The 18,286-nt window shown below is 38.5% G+C and overlaps 2 protein-coding genes across 4 annotated transcripts in view; one reads left to right on the top strand and one right to left on the bottom strand.

The window, feature by feature from the left end:
- Positions 1-336: 336 nt before the first annotated feature.
- On the bottom strand, positions 337-6,071 carry dnajc5b (DnaJ (Hsp40) homolog, subfamily C, member 5 beta). The gene is made up of 5 exons (XM_066683109.1): positions 5,579-6,071; positions 4,774-4,896; positions 2,335-2,548; positions 1,867-2,041; positions 337-791 (listed from the first exon to the last, which is right to left on the bottom strand). Exons 2-5 carry the CDS (start codon positions 4,878-4,880, stop codon positions 706-708), a joined length of 582 nt encoding a protein of 193 aa, XP_066539206.1. The 5' UTR covers positions 4,881-4,896; positions 5,579-6,071; the 3' UTR covers positions 337-705.
- A 5,609-nt stretch (positions 6,072-11,680) lies between these two features.
- Positions 11,681-18,286, top strand: part of pde7a (phosphodiesterase 7A) — a 33,091-nt gene continuing 26,485 nt past the window's right edge. For 2 of the 3 annotated variants that reach the window (XM_066662441.1, XM_066662431.1), the window contains exon 1: positions 11,681-12,894. In XM_066662441.1, coding sequence (XP_066518538.1) covers positions 12,757-12,894 — 138 coding nt within the window. In that variant the 5' untranslated portion in view covers positions 11,681-12,756. The remainder of the gene's footprint in view (positions 12,895-18,286) is intronic. The other variant, XM_066662436.1, reaches the window with a different exon arrangement.

Raw genomic sequence — 18,286 nt, 5'->3', positions numbered from 1 at the left:
CCAATATAAACAAACAACCAAGAATGGGTAAAATATGTTAATGTTGATCCACCAATAGTGAGAATGAATGACTCGGTATCTGACTTCCCATAAATAGAAACCCCAGCACGTCGCCATACATCACTGAGGTTCATGGATTTGTTCTTGAACGTTTTCCTATAGCAAGTCCATTCTTCGCGTTTTTGCTGGTAAGAACCAGCACAAATCAATTTTATGTGGTTAACTACAAATTAAAGTCACTGACTAGTCTAATTTCACTGCTCACATTGCACAAAATTTGGAGAATCATTAAACCTGTTCCCTATATTTTAAATTATTTACACTTAGGATATCAAGAAAACAAATGACAAACTGTAGAAATACATTTCAGAAATACATGAAAACTAGCATATTTTATTTCTTAATATACTGAACATGAATCAATCATATAATCAACCATTGTCATCAAACATATTATCATCTTATAAGTATGCACAATAATCATATGCACAGAAGCTGACTAGTAACATTCAATTATTTAGCAGTTATGTACAGACAGCACTGAATGATAAAGTCTACAGTTAGGACACATACATGTAGGCTTTGTCTGTGTACAGTATGTTCTATTTTAAGAGGTGCACTGAAAATGATATTTCACAGTTAATAAAACAGATAAAGAAGTCAATGATTAATTGTTGTAAATCTTGTGCCAGTTATAATGTCTTTTCAGGTGTAAGTTCGGTGTCCATCCCCAATCAATTGAGTCTTCTCACTTGCGTTGGTTGGCTGATGCATAACAGGAGTTTCACCATCTGCAAGAGAGAAAAAAAAATGAGGTAAGTGGTGATCAACTAAATAAGTTTAGTCGACAGAATCATCCATATTAGCACATCCTGCGGCAAAGGGAAAGTGTTTTGTTCAATCCAAGGACGTTGTCGTTGGTCTTCCCCAACAGCTCTTATTTCCCATGGAATGAACACTATGTCTCCAAATTTGAAGGGCAGCCCACTATTTGCTGGCTTTCCCCACAGTTTGTGAGATTATTTGATGCTTGCTGCCTGCCCAGAAAAAGTTCTCTGAGCCTGAAGCCATAGCACTTGGTGTTCAGAGTGATTTTTTCAGAGCAAGTCACAATGTAAACTGTCCTTTGTGGTGTTTTCCTAGTCGATATATTTAGAAGCAGCACCACGTTAGCCAGCGTCTGCCGTAGCCAGATACACAAATACAGTGTTGGATAGGAAGAGCTGTGGGCAAATATGACATAAAAGCCACTTATAAAGGCTTGCGTTTGATGTCCTCTCTGTCACGAATTATATTTTTCAAAGGGACAAAACAAACAGATTGTTTCTTATTAGCGTGTGATAACCAAAAATAACTGGTCTGAAAACTCACTTTGAGAAATGACTCAGAGGCAGTAATTATCAGTTTTGTGAGGGACTTCAGCAGACATGAAAAACCTCCTACAGTTAACTGGCACAAAAACAATGGCTTATATCCAAACATCTGGCTCAGACATATCAAGTCTATTTATTGTCACTAACGGGGTGTCTGATTGTGTTTAGAAAAACATGTATTTTAAGCTCCACACTATGTGCCAATATCAAAGTCTGCTCCTCTAAAATTTCTTTTCCTCTAATAAAGCAACAACGGATCGCTTATTCATTATGCAATATTCAGCCATTGTCCAGTGTTTCCCCTAACCTGAGTTGACCTGTCAGCACAACAATATCTAAATACCTGTCAGGAGGAACAGAGTGCTAATTTTTGAAAGAAGTTGTCCAGTTTTATTATGTATGTCTATTTTGGATATGTATCAAATAAATAAAACATTATCTAAATACAAATATATTTCAATTCCTGTATGTTTTTCTGTCCACATATGCTCACCCTTCTCCCCATCAGTGCGGATCTGCTCCTCCAGGTCCTCAGGAGACACATAACACTCAGTGTCATCCTCTCCAGGGGTCCGTGGCTTACACTTCCCACAGCAGCAGTTAAAGCAGCAGCACAGACAGCAACAGAAGTAGCAGCCTGTCAGCAAGCCGCAGATGGCAAACAGACCCTGTAGGTCAGCATGTATACACATAACCACACACACAAACACACAAACACACACACACACACACACACACACACAAATCTTTATGAATTGAATTCTGAATGTGTGCGCACAGTCATACAAAAAGAACCGCAACGCATCCAACAATAGAGGCATTGTGAAGCTTCTTATATATAGTAAAAAAAAAAAAAGAAACCTTAAATTCCACTTGCTGGTCCACTATACAACAACAAAAATTCACTAACAACATGATTTGTTAAAGGATGTAATGCATGACATTATACTGGGCATCTCACCTTGGCCCACCAACTAGAAAGCATGAAGTATGTGTTCACATTCTCCTCTCCAAACTGTTGGGACACGTACAGACCTAAAGAGCCGTACTTGTCGTAGATGTTCCTTTTTGTGATGTCAGACAGCACCGAATGTGCATTGTTGAGCTCCTTGAATTTCTCAGCTGCTTCAGGGTTCTCTGGGTTCTTGTCAGGGTGATATTTCAAAGCAAGTTTCCTACAAGAATAGAGACATTCATGAAGTTTCCAAAATAGAATTTGTAGATTTTTGGGATGAGGAAAAATCAGTTGCATAACACATCATGATATGGTTAGATGAAATCAAATTCACAAACCACTCTTACTGAAAATTAGATAAATATTTATGCAGGTAGATAGATAGATCTTAGATACATTTAAAAACAGACATGATGTTCAGATGCCATTGTGCAGCGTTGTGTTCGGCATTCACTAAAACTCTTAGGTGATGCATTGCTGAATTCATTACAGTTCTGTTGGCATTCTCCTCCAAGCATGTTGAGTTGTCTAAGTCTGTTGTGTTAACAGCAGTTTGAAAATATGCAGCAATGCCCCTCTTTAACTTTACTCGAGAAAGCACCTTATCAAATATGTAGATTTACAAAATGCTTTTTTTTACAGAGTTCCATATATTACAACATTGGTTTTCATTCATAAACACAGAATGCATGTATGGGGTATTTACATTTAAGTAGTAGAAGATGCATCTAAATCACTGAAATGTGCACTGTGCTTTCAGACACTGATTTGTCAGCATATGTTGGGGTTAATATTGTGCAGTGTTCTACGATAAGAGTTCAGCAACATTTGGGTCTCAGACAGATGTTTGTCTGCTGTGGATCAGATGGCCTTATTTACACCTAACTTTAACCTGCCAAACGACTTGTGCAGAACTGTGTGCAGTCCGTGTTAGCAGCTCTGGCAGCATGTCATCACACGAGGGTGAGGAGAGCAACACCAACTGCTGTTTTTGCTATTTTTACATCAGGTGAGTTCAGATGAGTCTACAATATCATCATTGTAATCTTCAACTTGCATTAGCCCTACACCAATTTCAGTTCAATTAATTCCTTTCCAAAAATACCATTTGAGTTATGTGTTTTTTTATTTGATAGTTTTTTTTTAAGCCGAGAGGGTGATGGCACTGTAGTGTTCTGAAATTTGATTCTTTGGGTTTGCTTTGGGTTACAAGGCTAATACAATATAATTTAGGCGACATAATAATGACTTACATTACTTTGGAGCATTAGCCTCTTAATTCCAGTGTAGAGGTGTAACAATGTTCAATAAGGTTTGGTTTGATTCTCAATACTGTGTTCAAGATTCAATAATGTTATGATATTTTGAACAAATTAAAAAAAATACTCGTGTCATTGCAGATTTCTAATGATCATGCTTTGTCTGGGTAGTTGATTAGTGCTGGCTGTTTATGAATTTTGTTGCTAAATGAACATTTCTGCACAGCAGTATCACAACATCATGATGCTTTCTTACAGAACTAACAGACATTAGTCAAAACAAGTTATAACAGTCACAGTTTATATAAACCTGAGTGGGACCATGGTTACCCTAACACTTCAAAACCACTAGCTTAAAAAAAACATTAAATAAACATAGCCATCTTTATGTAATGTATTTGCGTAGTGCTACAGTAAAAACTGTCATTTCTCATCAACATTTTATAATGCTCCATGCACGCACGCTCATTAATTTTTGATTAAACCAATGGCCTCAGGAAAAGTTGCTATGATTACATATTCATTAAGCACAAACAAGCGCTGTTAAAATGCTTAACGTTAGATTAGCTCTTAAAGGCAGTATGAATTAGTACACGTAAGTACAGTAATTGTTGGAGGGTTTCAAGTGAACTCGTGTTATGGAATTGGCCCACTTGTTGCTGTAGTGTTTTAGTGCTCTTGATCATTTTAGAAGAGGCAGGCTCTCTGAGTAGATGGAGGAGAGACAAAGCAAAACATTCTCTGCCATATTCTTATCCATATTCTCTGCAACTGCATATTAACGTCTTTTTGAATATTAGTTATAGTGGTTTTGCTAGGTGAGTGAGCCATTTGTGAGGCTCATTTCTCTGTGTTTAAACTCTTTTTCTGGCCTTCTCTGATGTAATACTTTGCTTTGTCTCTCCTCCATCTCTGTAGAAACTGTTCAGTCAGAAAGTGGGTCTGCAGTCATTTTGTAACAGCCATTACGCTGTCAGACAAGTGTACTGTCACCACATCAGACAGGCAACAGTATACTCAGTAGTTTAGAAGAAGTAAAAATAAGGTTAGCCATCTGTTCCACATGAATGTTTTATTTTTAGAGATTAGAGATTTAGAGAGAGACTATCAAAACCACTAAAGCAAACAAAATAGCAAAATTAATCCAGAGTCATTTAAACAACTGACATCCTCCCAGTTCCCTCACCTGTAGGATTTCTTGATGTCGTCATGGGTGCAGTTCTTGTCAAGGCTGAGGACCTGGTACAGAGCCTCACCTGAAGTGGACAGGGACCTTTGCCTTTGTTCAGCCATATTCCCTGACCATTACCTAAACATCAAATACGACATTAAAGGAATGATTTGCTGGAAAGTCCAGTTCATATTTTTGGTCCCTTTAATTCAAATAGAACATTGACTAAGGCGTGTTTGGTGTTTGGTTTATGCGTGCTTAGCTTTGCATTGAAGCTACCAAGCTAATGTGACCAACGAGTAATAAAATCTATTGTATACTATTACATTACAATTGTAGCCCCAGTGCTACCGTCTTAGCTGATGGACAATCTCGATCAAAAAGAGAACTGAGAATTTGATCTTTCCATTAGATATATTTAAAAAATAAATAGATCAAAGAAAATCATACAGTTGCACAAATACAAGTATATATTGAACATAGTACATTGTTGACTGTTATATGATGGCCATTTTATATTCTGAGACACATAAAATTAATGCAGCACAAAATAGTTTACTAAAGAGTCTATTGAAATAATAGTTTACGTATGTTTTAACATTTTTGTGGTGAAAATTCCCAGAAACTTTATAAGTAATTTTCATTTAACTCCTCTGAATAATTCCATCTTTTAGTGAGCCTATTTTGAATGTTTTATAATCCACAAATTACACAATCCTGATGACTCCCCACCCAAACGCATGCCAAAAATAAGTGCATAACAAAACAGAACATTGATGAAAACAGGATTAATCCCATAGAAAGCCATTCGCTTTCTTACCTGTTGTACCCAACTTCAGATACTGTGAAGGTTCTCTTTTAGGCTCTGCAGACAGGTCAATGGAGTCGGGTTGCTCCTCTAAATGTGAGCAGATTACTGGGGAAATGAATTATACATGGAGTTAGTCATTAGCTCAGGTAACTTTAGGCCTAGCATAGTTGCCAACAGTCTTGATAGGGTTTCAGTGTGTATTATCACTGATGTACAGGAGAAGACTATGATATTTAGCTGAGCGTTGTATGTAGATTAGTATTGAGCCTATAATAACATAAAGAAGGCATGACGTGAGTCATGTCCAATTTACAGGTGTTTGCATGTTTTTGAACTCATATTGTGCATGTAACAGTGTCTGGAGGGCCTATGCTCATTAGAGATATACCACAGCTCCATCTTGTGGTGTCTTGTATTAGTGTGCAATATTTCTTTACAATGTGAATATAGAAAATGGAGAGATAAATAGATCGCTGCTAAATACCTGATTTAAAATTCACACATTATCTAAACAACAATTTTATAGTTTTGACAACTATTCACCAGCAAGATTACTTTATTTTTGATCAAATTACATTATTCTTTACTAAATCTACATGTCACAAATCTGATATCAGTGTGATATATCCTACTCATTCAAGACAGAACTTTAATGAGTACTGTAATAAAATATAAACAATAACATACGCAACAAAGTACACTACATAAACTATTCCTCATTAAATGCTTCTTGGCGGTCTCAGAATCCAATTTGTTGAGTCACATTCTCACTGGACAAATGGACAGAAATAGCTGCAGATAGTTTCAGATGTGAAGTAAAGGTTCTATTTCTCAAAGCTTTAAATGCCATTTACCTGATGGTCAGCCAGGTCCTGAACTGTTGTTAAGGGTCCAATTCTTCTGTAATGTTATATAGAACATCTATAACTCCTGTTTATTCACTTATTTTCTTTTGAATATATATATTCCGTTAATAATCCGTTTCAGGTACTGGATATTTACATATACATATTGATATACAGATGCAACAGATGCAACAGCACATGTCTCTTCTCTCTCTTTACCATATTCTGCAGCATATATCAAGTCATGTAATTAATAATAACCCATTCTTGCCCAATAGTGCAGGTATCATAGGAAATAATATCTCAGAAATTGTTCTGACTAGTCTAGTGTTGTTGATGACATTTTGTATAGCCCTTGGATGGATAGCTAACAGAACCAATTTAATAATGATTATTTTATGTATTTTTCAATATATATATATATATAGCTCTGTGAAGGACTGGCGCCCCTTCCAGGGTGTATTCTCGCCTTGCGCCCAATGAATCCAGGTAGGCTTTGGACCCACCGCGACCCTGAATTGGACAAGGGTTACAGATAATGAATGAATGAATGAATATATATATATATATATATATATATATATATATCTTAGATGGTTAAATTGATGTAAGGACCTTGTATTATCACTAGGTGGCACTAAAACACATGTATTTACAAACTGCTGCTGAAACCTCCATTCCGTTTTCTAATTTGATTCTCTTTTACTTCAGCCCATTCTTGGCCTATGGAATGAACCACTGCTGTGGAAACAAATATATTTTAGTACTTGCATTTACACCGCAACCCTGAAATGGAAAAGAAGATGTATGTATGTATGTATGTATGTACTTGCATTTACCTCTAAAATACCTTGTAAATTCAATGAAGATAACAAACAACTAAAAACAACAAACTGAAAAAAACGAATGCATCAGCAAATAATACCTAATCATTTTTTTCTATTAAAATGAATTGACTGTGTGAAATGTACTCTTATTTTCAACTCTTTTTTCCTCCCTCACAATCAACACAAGAGCCTCTCGCTGAGCCACTACTCATTTCAAGTTGGAAGCGTTCACCAAATAGGGGTGTTCAGCTGTCTTTTATAAATGGTAGGCCTTGCCAAGATTTTGGGTAGTGGCTTTGAAATTAGTGTACTGGCTAACCCTAGTAGCACACATTTACGTCTTAAGGAAAGAAATAACATGGACATCAAAGAGTGACACCTAAATAGGAGCATTTCATAACCACCAGTCTTTTTTTCCCCAAATGGATGAGGCCAAGGGAAATGAATAGAGACTGAATTGGGATTGGGCCATTTGCCACTGCTGACGTAAAACAAGCACTATCAATTATGCCGGCACTCCCAGTGTTTATGGTCTCTTGATGACTAGCACATAGCGCAGGTCGAATTGCAAGTGGATACTTGCCGTCTCAGGGGGAATTAACAGGTGTGCTGCCTGGCTCCTCTCATCACAGTCAGCCTCCCCCCAGAGCCCGCCAAGGGACTTCTCTCGCAAAGCATGTCTTTCAGAGGAACAGAGTGTATAGCAAACAGTGCTTCAGAAACAAATCATTAATAAATGGCTTTGTCCTGCTTGGGAAATGAGAGAAGTCCCAAATGAACCACACATGGAGACTGTAGCGGATGACGTATGTGACACATTCTAATTACTGAGTCACTTTAAAGGACCCATATCCTATGTTTAACTCGTCAAATTTTTATCCCCTGAGGGTCGTTTCTGACATTTGCAGGCCGCTCATTTTTTTAATGATAATTTTCCACCTTCTTTATATCTCTTACAATAAAACACGATTTTGTTGAAACTGTGCTGCTCAGATGGATATAAGTAAACGACTCTTTCAACAAAATCGTGTGACTCGATGTGACTCTAAGCTAACACATTGTTATAAAAGGCTGTGCATAGTAGATGGAAGCTGACTGATGAGGTATGTTGTTAAGAAACTGGATTATGTGTGGTCAATGAGTGTATGATTTTCTGACTGTCTATTAGAAAGGCCAATAAAGCTTGTTGGTTACTATAAATTTGTGGTCCGCAGATTATGGCACTTCATTTATATCGGCAAAGGCAACACGTTCACACAAGAAGCATTGTGTCAAAACATTATTTATCTAAAAGCTACAAATAAATGAGAGGTGGAAAAGTATTCAAAATAATAGATATTTTATTTTCAATGGATTACAGTAATGGCACCAAGCCATACGTACATAATATAGTGTGATGCATAATTCATCTCAGTTATATTTCATACTAGTCATACATATGCAGAAATGTGCACTCAAACATGTACGTAAAGTTTGTATTTAATGTATAATTGGGTTTGTGTACTATTTGGCACATGTACTTCTATAGATTTAGCTTTTTGGCAGGGTGAAACTGATCTGGCACCATTTTGCCAGGTTGCCTGGAAAAGGCTTAGGATTGCATGGCAGGGGGTTGGGTTGTGCTGAATTGTGTTCTAAGCTGTTGGGGAGGAGGTGGGAGGGAGTCATTGTACCCACTCCTGGCATATAGCCTGACTGTTGCCATGGTACACTTCACTATTGTCCCCCCAGTCTCCTGCAATTCAACTTAAAACATTCTAGCCTTCTAACACCATATCTCATTTCTGCTCCATTTAAGAGCACTTAAAACATAGGCTGGCATGACAAAGATTAATTTGTTAAGCCAAATGAGTCTCAGATCCTACATGGATAACAATGAGTCATTGTTATATTGTTCTATGTGAAGTGTAACTGTGTGCATAAAGCATTTGTTGGGCAAACAAAGCAAAAACAATGCATGAGTGTTATTGTCCATTGCTGGAAGTTGAGGGGATTAGATTGCTGAATAGCGTACTTAGTTTAAACTATAACGGTAAACCAACCATGAAGAGACTGGAGATAAGAATCAACTGGTGAATGAGCAAACAATGGCTGCTCTAATATATTTTTATAAGTCAAGATGTACAATTAATGTCATGCTTTCATGAAAACATGAATGACTTGGGCACCCAAAAACAAAACCCATGTGTATGGAATTAAAGTGCAAGCAATTCAACATTCACTGTACGCATTGGATCAGAGCAAGTAAACTCAGTCTATCCAATATGCAAATATGAAAGTGTACCAAGTAAACAAACCCACAGGTTGTCTTTGGGGCTATTCAGGACAAACAAATCAGAAATGACACTGCTTTGGCTTCCAATCAGCTGTGACATAAATGAGAATTCATCTCACCTATGCCATCTAAAGAAAGCCATTGATACTGCAAATCAATAAACCTTTAGCCCTGGATTAATAGATTACAGGCATGCATGGTATTGATTTCTCTAAATGAGGGTTATCAAACTCCCAAAAGGTCACATCATTGCACACTTCAGTATTTTCCTCTTTTAGAGTTGTGAAACCCTGTAGCAATGCAACCTTCGTGGGTTTGGTGTAATGAAAGCCAACCAACATTTTGGTGCATAACACAAAAGACTGAAAATGTGACCCCAGTTGTGATTTCAACAGCATTATATAAATGCCTCCAGATATTTCAAATCCAGCACAAATGTTAAGCTTTGCAGGCCTAATGCCTGCAGTCTTTCAGGATCAGAACGCATGCTGAACAGGCCCAAATATGTATTACTATTGAGTCTAGCGCATTTCAGGTACAATGCTCTGTGGACACCTGCTTTAAATTTCTGCAAAAATGGATAATGACAAAGATATTAATAGTGTTTGTCCCCTTTTGCTCCAGGAATAACCTTCTTTACAGAAGCTGTTGGAATTATAAAAAGATGATGAGCATTTGACATTAGGAGCATTAGTGAGATCTGATATTAATGTTTACTGATGGTGAATTATTGGGTCTTGATATATGATTTATGAATTTCTGATTTCTTCTCTGGGCAGCACGGTGGTGCAGCAGGTAGTGTTGCAGTCACACAGCTCCAGTTGCCCTGTCAAGGACTGGCGCCCCCTCCAGGGTATATTCTCGCCTTGCGTCCAGTGATTCTGGGTAGGCTCTGGACCCACTGTGACCCAGAACTGGATAAGCGGTTACAGATAATGAATGATGAATGAATGATTTCTCCTCTGGCCTAATCTAGCTGTAATACAGAAATAGAATTCACAGTAATCCTTTAGTTGATGCTTGGCGTTAGCATGACTTTTGAGCTAGCTGACCTTAGGGGTCAGGGCTGCTTCAGTGCTTTTCTACAGAGGTCATTTGAAACATGCAAGCAACTGAATAGCTGTGGCATCTTAAGTCACCAGATTTTACTGCTTAATAGAGGTTTCTGGGTTGGTAGAATTTATGTGTTAGTGGGTAGACATCCATCGAGGCCTGTGAAAAACACGTTTAATGCGTTTATACAGCTTTGTATAAACGTATTCGCATTAGACGAGGCTGGCTGCTCACGAACAAGCGGATGACTCATGAAGGAAAGGTATTCACAGGCAGTGATGCAGACCGGCTGCAGGGCAAACCCCCGTTGTGGTGGAATACCCTCACGGAGGCCCATGCAGTCGGTGAAAGACTCGCATAAATTCAGCCGTGGAATCGCCCCTTAAAATGCGCCCATCGCAAAACCCTTTACAGACCTCGTCCTATCAAAAGCGGCTTTAAATGAACAGCTGCGCGCTTATTGGCTGATACACAGAGGGGACGTTTTTCCTTTCGCGAGCGCTTTAGTGATGGGAAGTTAGATTCATTTTCCTAAACCGATTCCTTAGAAGCATTCTTTTCAATCAACCAAACGCACGAATTAGTTTCTTAATAGGGATTTTTTACTGTGTATTGTCTTCATTTTGAGTTAGGTTAAATTAAAGATACTGGGTCTAGATACATATCTCTATTTATTGTCATTTGTCAGTACAAGTTCAAAACAACGAAATGCAGTTAGGATCTATGTGTTAGTGTGTGTGTGTGTGTCTCGATTGGCGTTCTGTGTTGATTGTAAAGTGTCCTTGGGTGTCTAGAATGGCGCCGCAATTATGTGTGTGTGTGGTTTCCGCTCACAGTTCATTGTACTTAGCAAAATAACCCCAAGATACTTTAGGATTGTAAAACAACATACAGAGTGTTTTTGAAAGTTACAGTCTGATGTTTAAAATCCAGAGTTATGCTGCTTTTTCAAAGATAAAACATACACAAATCAAAACGTAATTCATGAAGTGTAGTATTTAAAGGTATTATTTATTTCAGGTCAAACAGTGAGACGTTATATATAATAAGTAACAAATATTATATGTATTACACAGGTTTTAAACGATTAAGCTATACCTTCTATTCGGTTCATACCAAACGATTCATTGAAATGAGGCGGTTCATTAAAATGATTCCTTCACGAATCGGACAGCACTAGCGCGCTTCAGCCAACAGCTCCAACTCTGGCGAGGTGCTGCAGCTTCTGTGGTGGTTTTTGTGTTTTTTAAGGGGGAAGCTTGAGTTAGCTAGCCTAAGGTGTTCTCCACGCGTTTGTTTTGTTTTACTCCATTCATCTGGCGTTTGATACAGTCAGCATGTGCCAAGCTCTATGCACACTGAGCTTTTGTTTGCCTCCAGCCGCCGCTGCCTGCTCAGCGCTCCGCCGACGCCGCGCTGCATCGAATGAGCTCCGGTGCGTGGTGAAGTACGGCAGTCTGCATTGAAGTAAGACAGTTAAAACACACGGAGAGGGAAAGGGAGACTGCATAAACGAGAACTGCACACCTGCTGCGAGAAGCGAAGAAGCTCTCGGAGAAACGACGCACGTTTGCTCGGTTCTTTTGGGTTTCCCCCGTTTTAAACTGCATTTGTATTTTTTTCTCCAGCATCGCTGCTGCTGCCGATGTGCTGCAGACGTTCCGCCGATGTGAAGTGCTCATGCCTTTTGTGTTGACGCGTCGTAGGAGCCATTTCACGATGAGGCACGGCTGAGAAACGGAGAAAGTCGAGCTTGAGAGACAGAGAGCGAGAAAAAAGAGAGAGAAGAAAAAAATGAGGAAGCGCTTTTTAAAAGATATCAGAAAGACACAGGCCTCGTCGTCCGCAGGCCCCGAGTTGAGTGAGAAAAGGAGGAAAGGGGCCCGAGCGCAGAAAACCCTGTAGATAATAATGGAGTACGGGACGACGGGGGAAACACGGGCAGAATCCGTGCGACTTTCACCGAAATCCGAACAAATCATGAAGTACTTGTCCTGAACATCTCTCACCTCTCTTTTCTCTTTCTTTTTTCTTTGCATTCAAGATTAAATAATTTAAAATAACGGCGACGTTGAAGTTCCTTGCCATTCCTCCCTTTTATGTTCCTCGTTTTTAAAAAAAGTGATTTATACATTTCTTTTTTTTTTATTTAAACTTTTGATCCGGATCCAGCGCTGGTAGTGTTCAATGGAAGTATGTTATCAGTTACCGGTTTTGCCTCTAGACAGGCCGGTTCCCAAGCATGTTCTCAGCCGGAGAGGGGCAATCAGTTTCAGCTCCAGCTCCTCTTTATTTGGAGCCCCAGACCCAAGACAACTGGCACAGGTAAATGCTTTGTGTGTGTGTGTGTGTGTGTGTGTGTGTTGGTTATCCCCAGTGCCTCTCCAGAGGCTTCATCTCTTAAGTGTTGTCCTTCGCTAATAGAAGTGTTCTGAAGTGGACAGATGTTTTCTTAAAGGTCTCTTGCCATTGACCTGGCAAAACAAATGGCCCTACATAACGTTCCTGCACACACTCTGCTTAGTAAATAGAAGTTGCTTATCTCCCCGTCTTGCAGACTGTTTCTTTGGAAGAGGAACAGAATTACAGACCTGTGGCAAATGTAATGATCAGGGTAGTTTTCAGCTGAGTTTCTGCCCTGACCCATGCTAAGTTGTGGCAAACTGCACTTCACAGCTTGTGCTGACAAAGTGCTGAAAACTAGGTTTATCACTCCCATGTGTCCGCTGCAAAACTTTCGAACCATTAGAGTTCACCTGTTGAGAAAAATCAAATCCAGCCTGTCTTACACTCTAATGATGATCATCAACAGAAGTGACAACGAATCAGAAAGGTAATGCAGCCATAATTGCAAACATTTTCACAGTGCAAAATATTTTTAGCAGAATCTGTCTTTTTAATAGATTTGGTGAGATGAACCACAAAATAAATGACTAAAGCCTCCGATTGGTTGTTGTAAGTCACGAGTAATAGACTTAAGCTTTTCGGCAAGATTCGTTAGTCTTGAGAAATACTTGCTGTTTAGATGTAAGTTTGCAATGGCTGTATTGTTAACCTTTTACATACTTGCCTAGTGTGACGTGTTCCTGGAGGCTTCCACTAGAGGGCAGAGCAGAGAACACTGGCCATAAATATGTTCCGGGTTATGTAATGTAAACAGAGGGAGACTTAAGAAAATAAAGCGTTGGATAATTCTTTGATCTTGGCCAAAATGCGATGACAGCAGCACCTTCTTAGACCGTGTGTAAGACTGCTAAATCGAAGACTGTGTGACAATAGCGAATATATCTCTGGTACAGCCAGTGTCTGCCATTTTGAGTGCTGCGCGGTATACCGGTTCACACCGGTTCACATTTTGTTATGACAAAATTTTTAACACTGTTTTATCAACCCTGGTCTATGGCAACACTGGTTTATAAAGCCTAACCATGTAAGGAAATCAGCGTGGTGGTAAATTGTTTCACAGGGGACGTATTTCGTTGCTTTGCCGCTAAAGATGCATGGAACAAAGCGCAAGTATTAGTGGAGTTGTTGAGTGGTGAAAATGGACAGGGGAAGTTCTGAACCAGAATTTGTACCAGACACTGAAGTAGAAGATAATGACCCAGAAGAAATTTGCCAAAAAAAGGAGCCATGTCTGTTGTCTGAAGGTACTTCGGGTTTAAAAGGTCGAATATGGACCAAATAAACACTTACTGCAAATGCTGTTGAGCTAAAGTATCAATAGTATTGTTGCTTGGAGTTGCACATTGTTGCTATTTTTCATTATTGTTATTATTTATTTGTTTAAATATTGTTATTTAACGAAGATATTTGGGACTTCTTCAGTGCAATACAACCATTGACAAGTATGCAGACCTGTATTACATGTAATACTAATGTGGAATTTTATTTGTTCAATGTACAATTCTCATGACAGTGGAGTAGGGTGCACTTAACCACTCTACTGCAGAAATTCTTCTCGCAATCAATGTGGTTAACACATCATGCATGGGGAAAAAAAAGTCAAATACAGTGAATCCGATAAAATGTTGTAAAATACCATGATACAAAATTTTGGTCATACCGCCCAGCACTAATGTAGCATTCATTTCTGGGGACACATACAACAGACAAACCAAAGGACACAGGAAAGCAATGCAGCCACCATGCATACGCAAAATTGTAGTTAACAGCAAGCGTATCTTTAGCCTTAGACTGTACACCAGGCCAGTATCTCAAATGCCTATCCCGTCTTATGTTGCACCACTTTTTTACCACGTTCTAGATGTTTATATTAATGTGTTTAAAGTAAAAAATGATCTGACTTTGGTGCTTGCACTTCTAAAGTATTGAAAGTGCAGGCCAAATGACTGACACGGTGCTTTCTGGCCCAGTGAGCCAGGCCTATAAACGGGAAAGCCTCCAAGGCTTTCCCTGGCTTTTAGCTGGAATTTCATCCGTCAGTGGAATGTGTGGTAGACCCACAGAGTGGCTCTACAGCCCTAGTGTCCAAGCCCAGACTTGTCCAGGCCTTTGTGCTGCCACCATAAGGAAAGGATGCATGTATGGCAATTCTCTGATGGTGAAATGGCCTGTTCTCCGAGGTCACATTATTGGCCCCGTTCTTGATCAGTGCACTGTGACCAGCTTTCAAGACTACCTGTTATGCAGGAACAACATGGCAAGCTGTTTAGCTGAGGTAGACTTTCATGAGCAGGAAATCAACTTTATTCTATAGGATTATATGTACAGCAAAGCCAAATAAAAGCTAATCTAACTAGCCTTGACCTAAGTCTGCAAAATTAATTGTAGGTCCTTGTTGTGGTGCAATCATTGGGACTATCAGTCACAGAAGACAAAGTATAGTTAGAGATGTCAGGCAAAATCAGCCAGCACAGAGCAAACATGGTGGAATCCTTTTAAAATATTTTTAATTTTAACGATTAATTGGTTAAGTTTTCATAACACAGGCTTAGCTGCATTTTAAATTAAAATGTTAATTTAGCACTGGAGTTATGTCCAAGACTAGGCTTATTTCATGTTTTAGATTTGAACACTTTAGTTAATTAAACCCAACTTAGATGTGGGAAGAATGACTGGATTTTGTTAAAGATGCACCCTGAAACATCTTAATGCATCTTTTTGAAGCTCCCAGCAATATTATCAGAACATAAATCAACGGCATGATTCCTAACAAAAGAGCATGATTAATCCTGTTTAAATGTTTTCAGCAATAACTGGGTGAATGTGTGAAATTCTTCACATGTGAGTGACTGTGTGAATATGTGATGTCCTGTGATGGACAGCTTCCCTGTCCCCAGTGTGTTTCTGCATCACATCCACCACGACCCTGATCAGGATGAAGCAGTTACAGAAGATGTAGAAAAGAAAGCGTAATTAGTTTAGTGCAGTGTTTACAATGGGGGACCAACATATACTTATACAGTGTATGTGTTTTCTTACAGCATCACATTACCTGCATATTCATCCAACCAAAATCCTACAGTAGCATTTAGATGCTCCTAAAGACCATAATTTGGTAGATAAGGTGTATTTGGGTTGGAACTTAAAAGCAGTCCTCCAAGAGCAGTGTTGGTGTTGCCTGGTTTATTTATATGTATTTATTATTGTGAATCTTACAATGACAGAGATTGTTTGACCGGATTTGATTCTTGTTTAGATACTGCCAAAAGACTGGTAAACCAGCAGTTACTCAATTTTAAACAATGGCTGTAAATTAAGTTGTGGGCTTAGTGAAGCTAGGGCCTACTACTTAATTGATTTGGATGAAAATGCCATATGTAAATTTAAAGATGGTGGAAAGATGGTGTGTGTGTGATTCTATTGTTGTGATAAATTACATCATCATAAGATTTAACATATTTTCAAACATATTAACAAATATCAAACTCTAGTATTGAAATATTAATATTTCATTAAAAGGTGTGTGCATAATTTTTTTCTTTGTCTATGGATTTTGGAAATGTTGCAGCGTAAATCTAGATATATACATTTTTTTTCACTGTATTGATATTTTGGAAAGTGCCACTTTGAAAAGTTATATTATTGTAGAGTTGGGAATTAACTTTTCAAACCTCAGAAAACCACATGTAGCAATGTCTTTAAATATTGTGATGTTGTGTTTTTCCCATATCACCAACCCCTAGTTTATAAACTTTGTTAGACAGGCCACAGTTTGGTGTGTGTTTACAGATGCAACAACAGTCAGTCATCATATCTGACTGATCTTAACCACACTCGTGCAGATGCAGCTGTCTTGATGCGCAAATCTGTGCCATTAAAGGAGAGAAGCAGGTCTGATCTGAGGCTGAGGGAAGGCCAGTGCATATTTTGCAAGCTGTGTGGAGCAATTATCTTTTAGTAAACATTGTGTTTCCCTGTCTGCACAGTCATAAACTGTGAGTGACTGTTGCGGTGGAGTGTGTGTGTGCGCACAGCTGTAAAGTGTGAGAGGCTGTTGGTGTGTGTGTGTGTGTGTGTATGCAGTAGTTGTAAAATGTGAGAGGCTGTTGCTGTGTCTGAGTGTGTGTGGTTGCTCCATGCTGCTGTGTTCTTCAGGGTTGAGGTAGGCTACCGTTGCAAAGGGAGACAGTTAAACATGTGCTTGGGCTTTAGGGGCAGTGGTTTGGCCAGCAGCCAACATCACAGATGGCCACAACTCTCTCTCTCTCTCTCTCACTGGTTCTTGTTTTCTGTCTTCCTCACTGCATTTGTCTTCTCTCACTTTGTCATCCTTATTTTCTTCTTCTCTTCGTTGTCTCATTTTCATTCTCACATTATCTTTGTCTCTCACTCGTTCTTTTCTGTCCCCTTCTCTCTCTCTTTTGGCTTTCTTAAGACTCTTCCTCTACTGTCGCTCTGACCTCTTTCAACCCTTGCACTCTTATTCTCACACACGTTTTTCTCAAACAAGTCTCTTTTGTGAAAGAACAATTCTCGCAAACAGGGTGGTGTTCAGTATGTTTTGCACAAGACGCCTGACAAAAGTTCAGTCAAAATGGAGACTTCTTTAAACTGCCATTTCGATGCATAGATAAATATGAAAAAATGTCATGTCATGTATCTTTGTTAGAGTTTAAAAGCATTTCTATTAGAAATTTTTCTTTAGAAATTCTGTTCACTTAATTTATTTGTATTCATAACTGCACTCGTAAGTAATTTGAAAGCTTATCAATATAAAGTTTTTAAGTAATTGTATAATACCTGTTAATTAATGATGGGCAATACAGCTGAATATTAGGTATGGCGCTCATGTAGGCAGGTGATTGCTAAAAACACTAAGTTGAAATGAATTTATTTTTTAAGCTTTATTTAGTGTGTATATATAATGTTTACAATCATGTTCACAGTGATTAAGAAAGTATACAACACTTTCTTAGCACAGAGAAATGGTACTCACGAAGTATGGGATCATTAATATTGTTAATGTATTAATTGAATAACTTAAATGTATAACTTGATGTCATATTTATTGAATGTTGTAAAAATGGAGAACTGGAATCCGTGTTGCAATTGTATCAAACATGTCTTTTAATGAAATATTACTTTCTTGTTGTTGAAACACAAAAGCTAGTGAAGCTCCACAATAAAGAGGGAATATCTTTGTATTACCCACTGCTATTAATCCACATAGAATTATACATGTACCACTTTTTGGAAAAAGATGTTTCACATGCCCATGTGCTCTAAAGAAAAAACAAACTACCAAAAAACG

This window comes from Hoplias malabaricus, chromosome 1 (assembly GCF_029633855.1).
Source record: "Hoplias malabaricus isolate fHopMal1 chromosome 1, fHopMal1.hap1, whole genome shotgun sequence".
Taxonomy (NCBI): Eukaryota; Metazoa; Chordata; class Actinopteri; order Characiformes; family Erythrinidae; genus Hoplias; species Hoplias malabaricus.
Note: the sequence above shows the minus strand (reverse complement) of the source record. Positions and strands in the feature narration are given on the sequence as shown.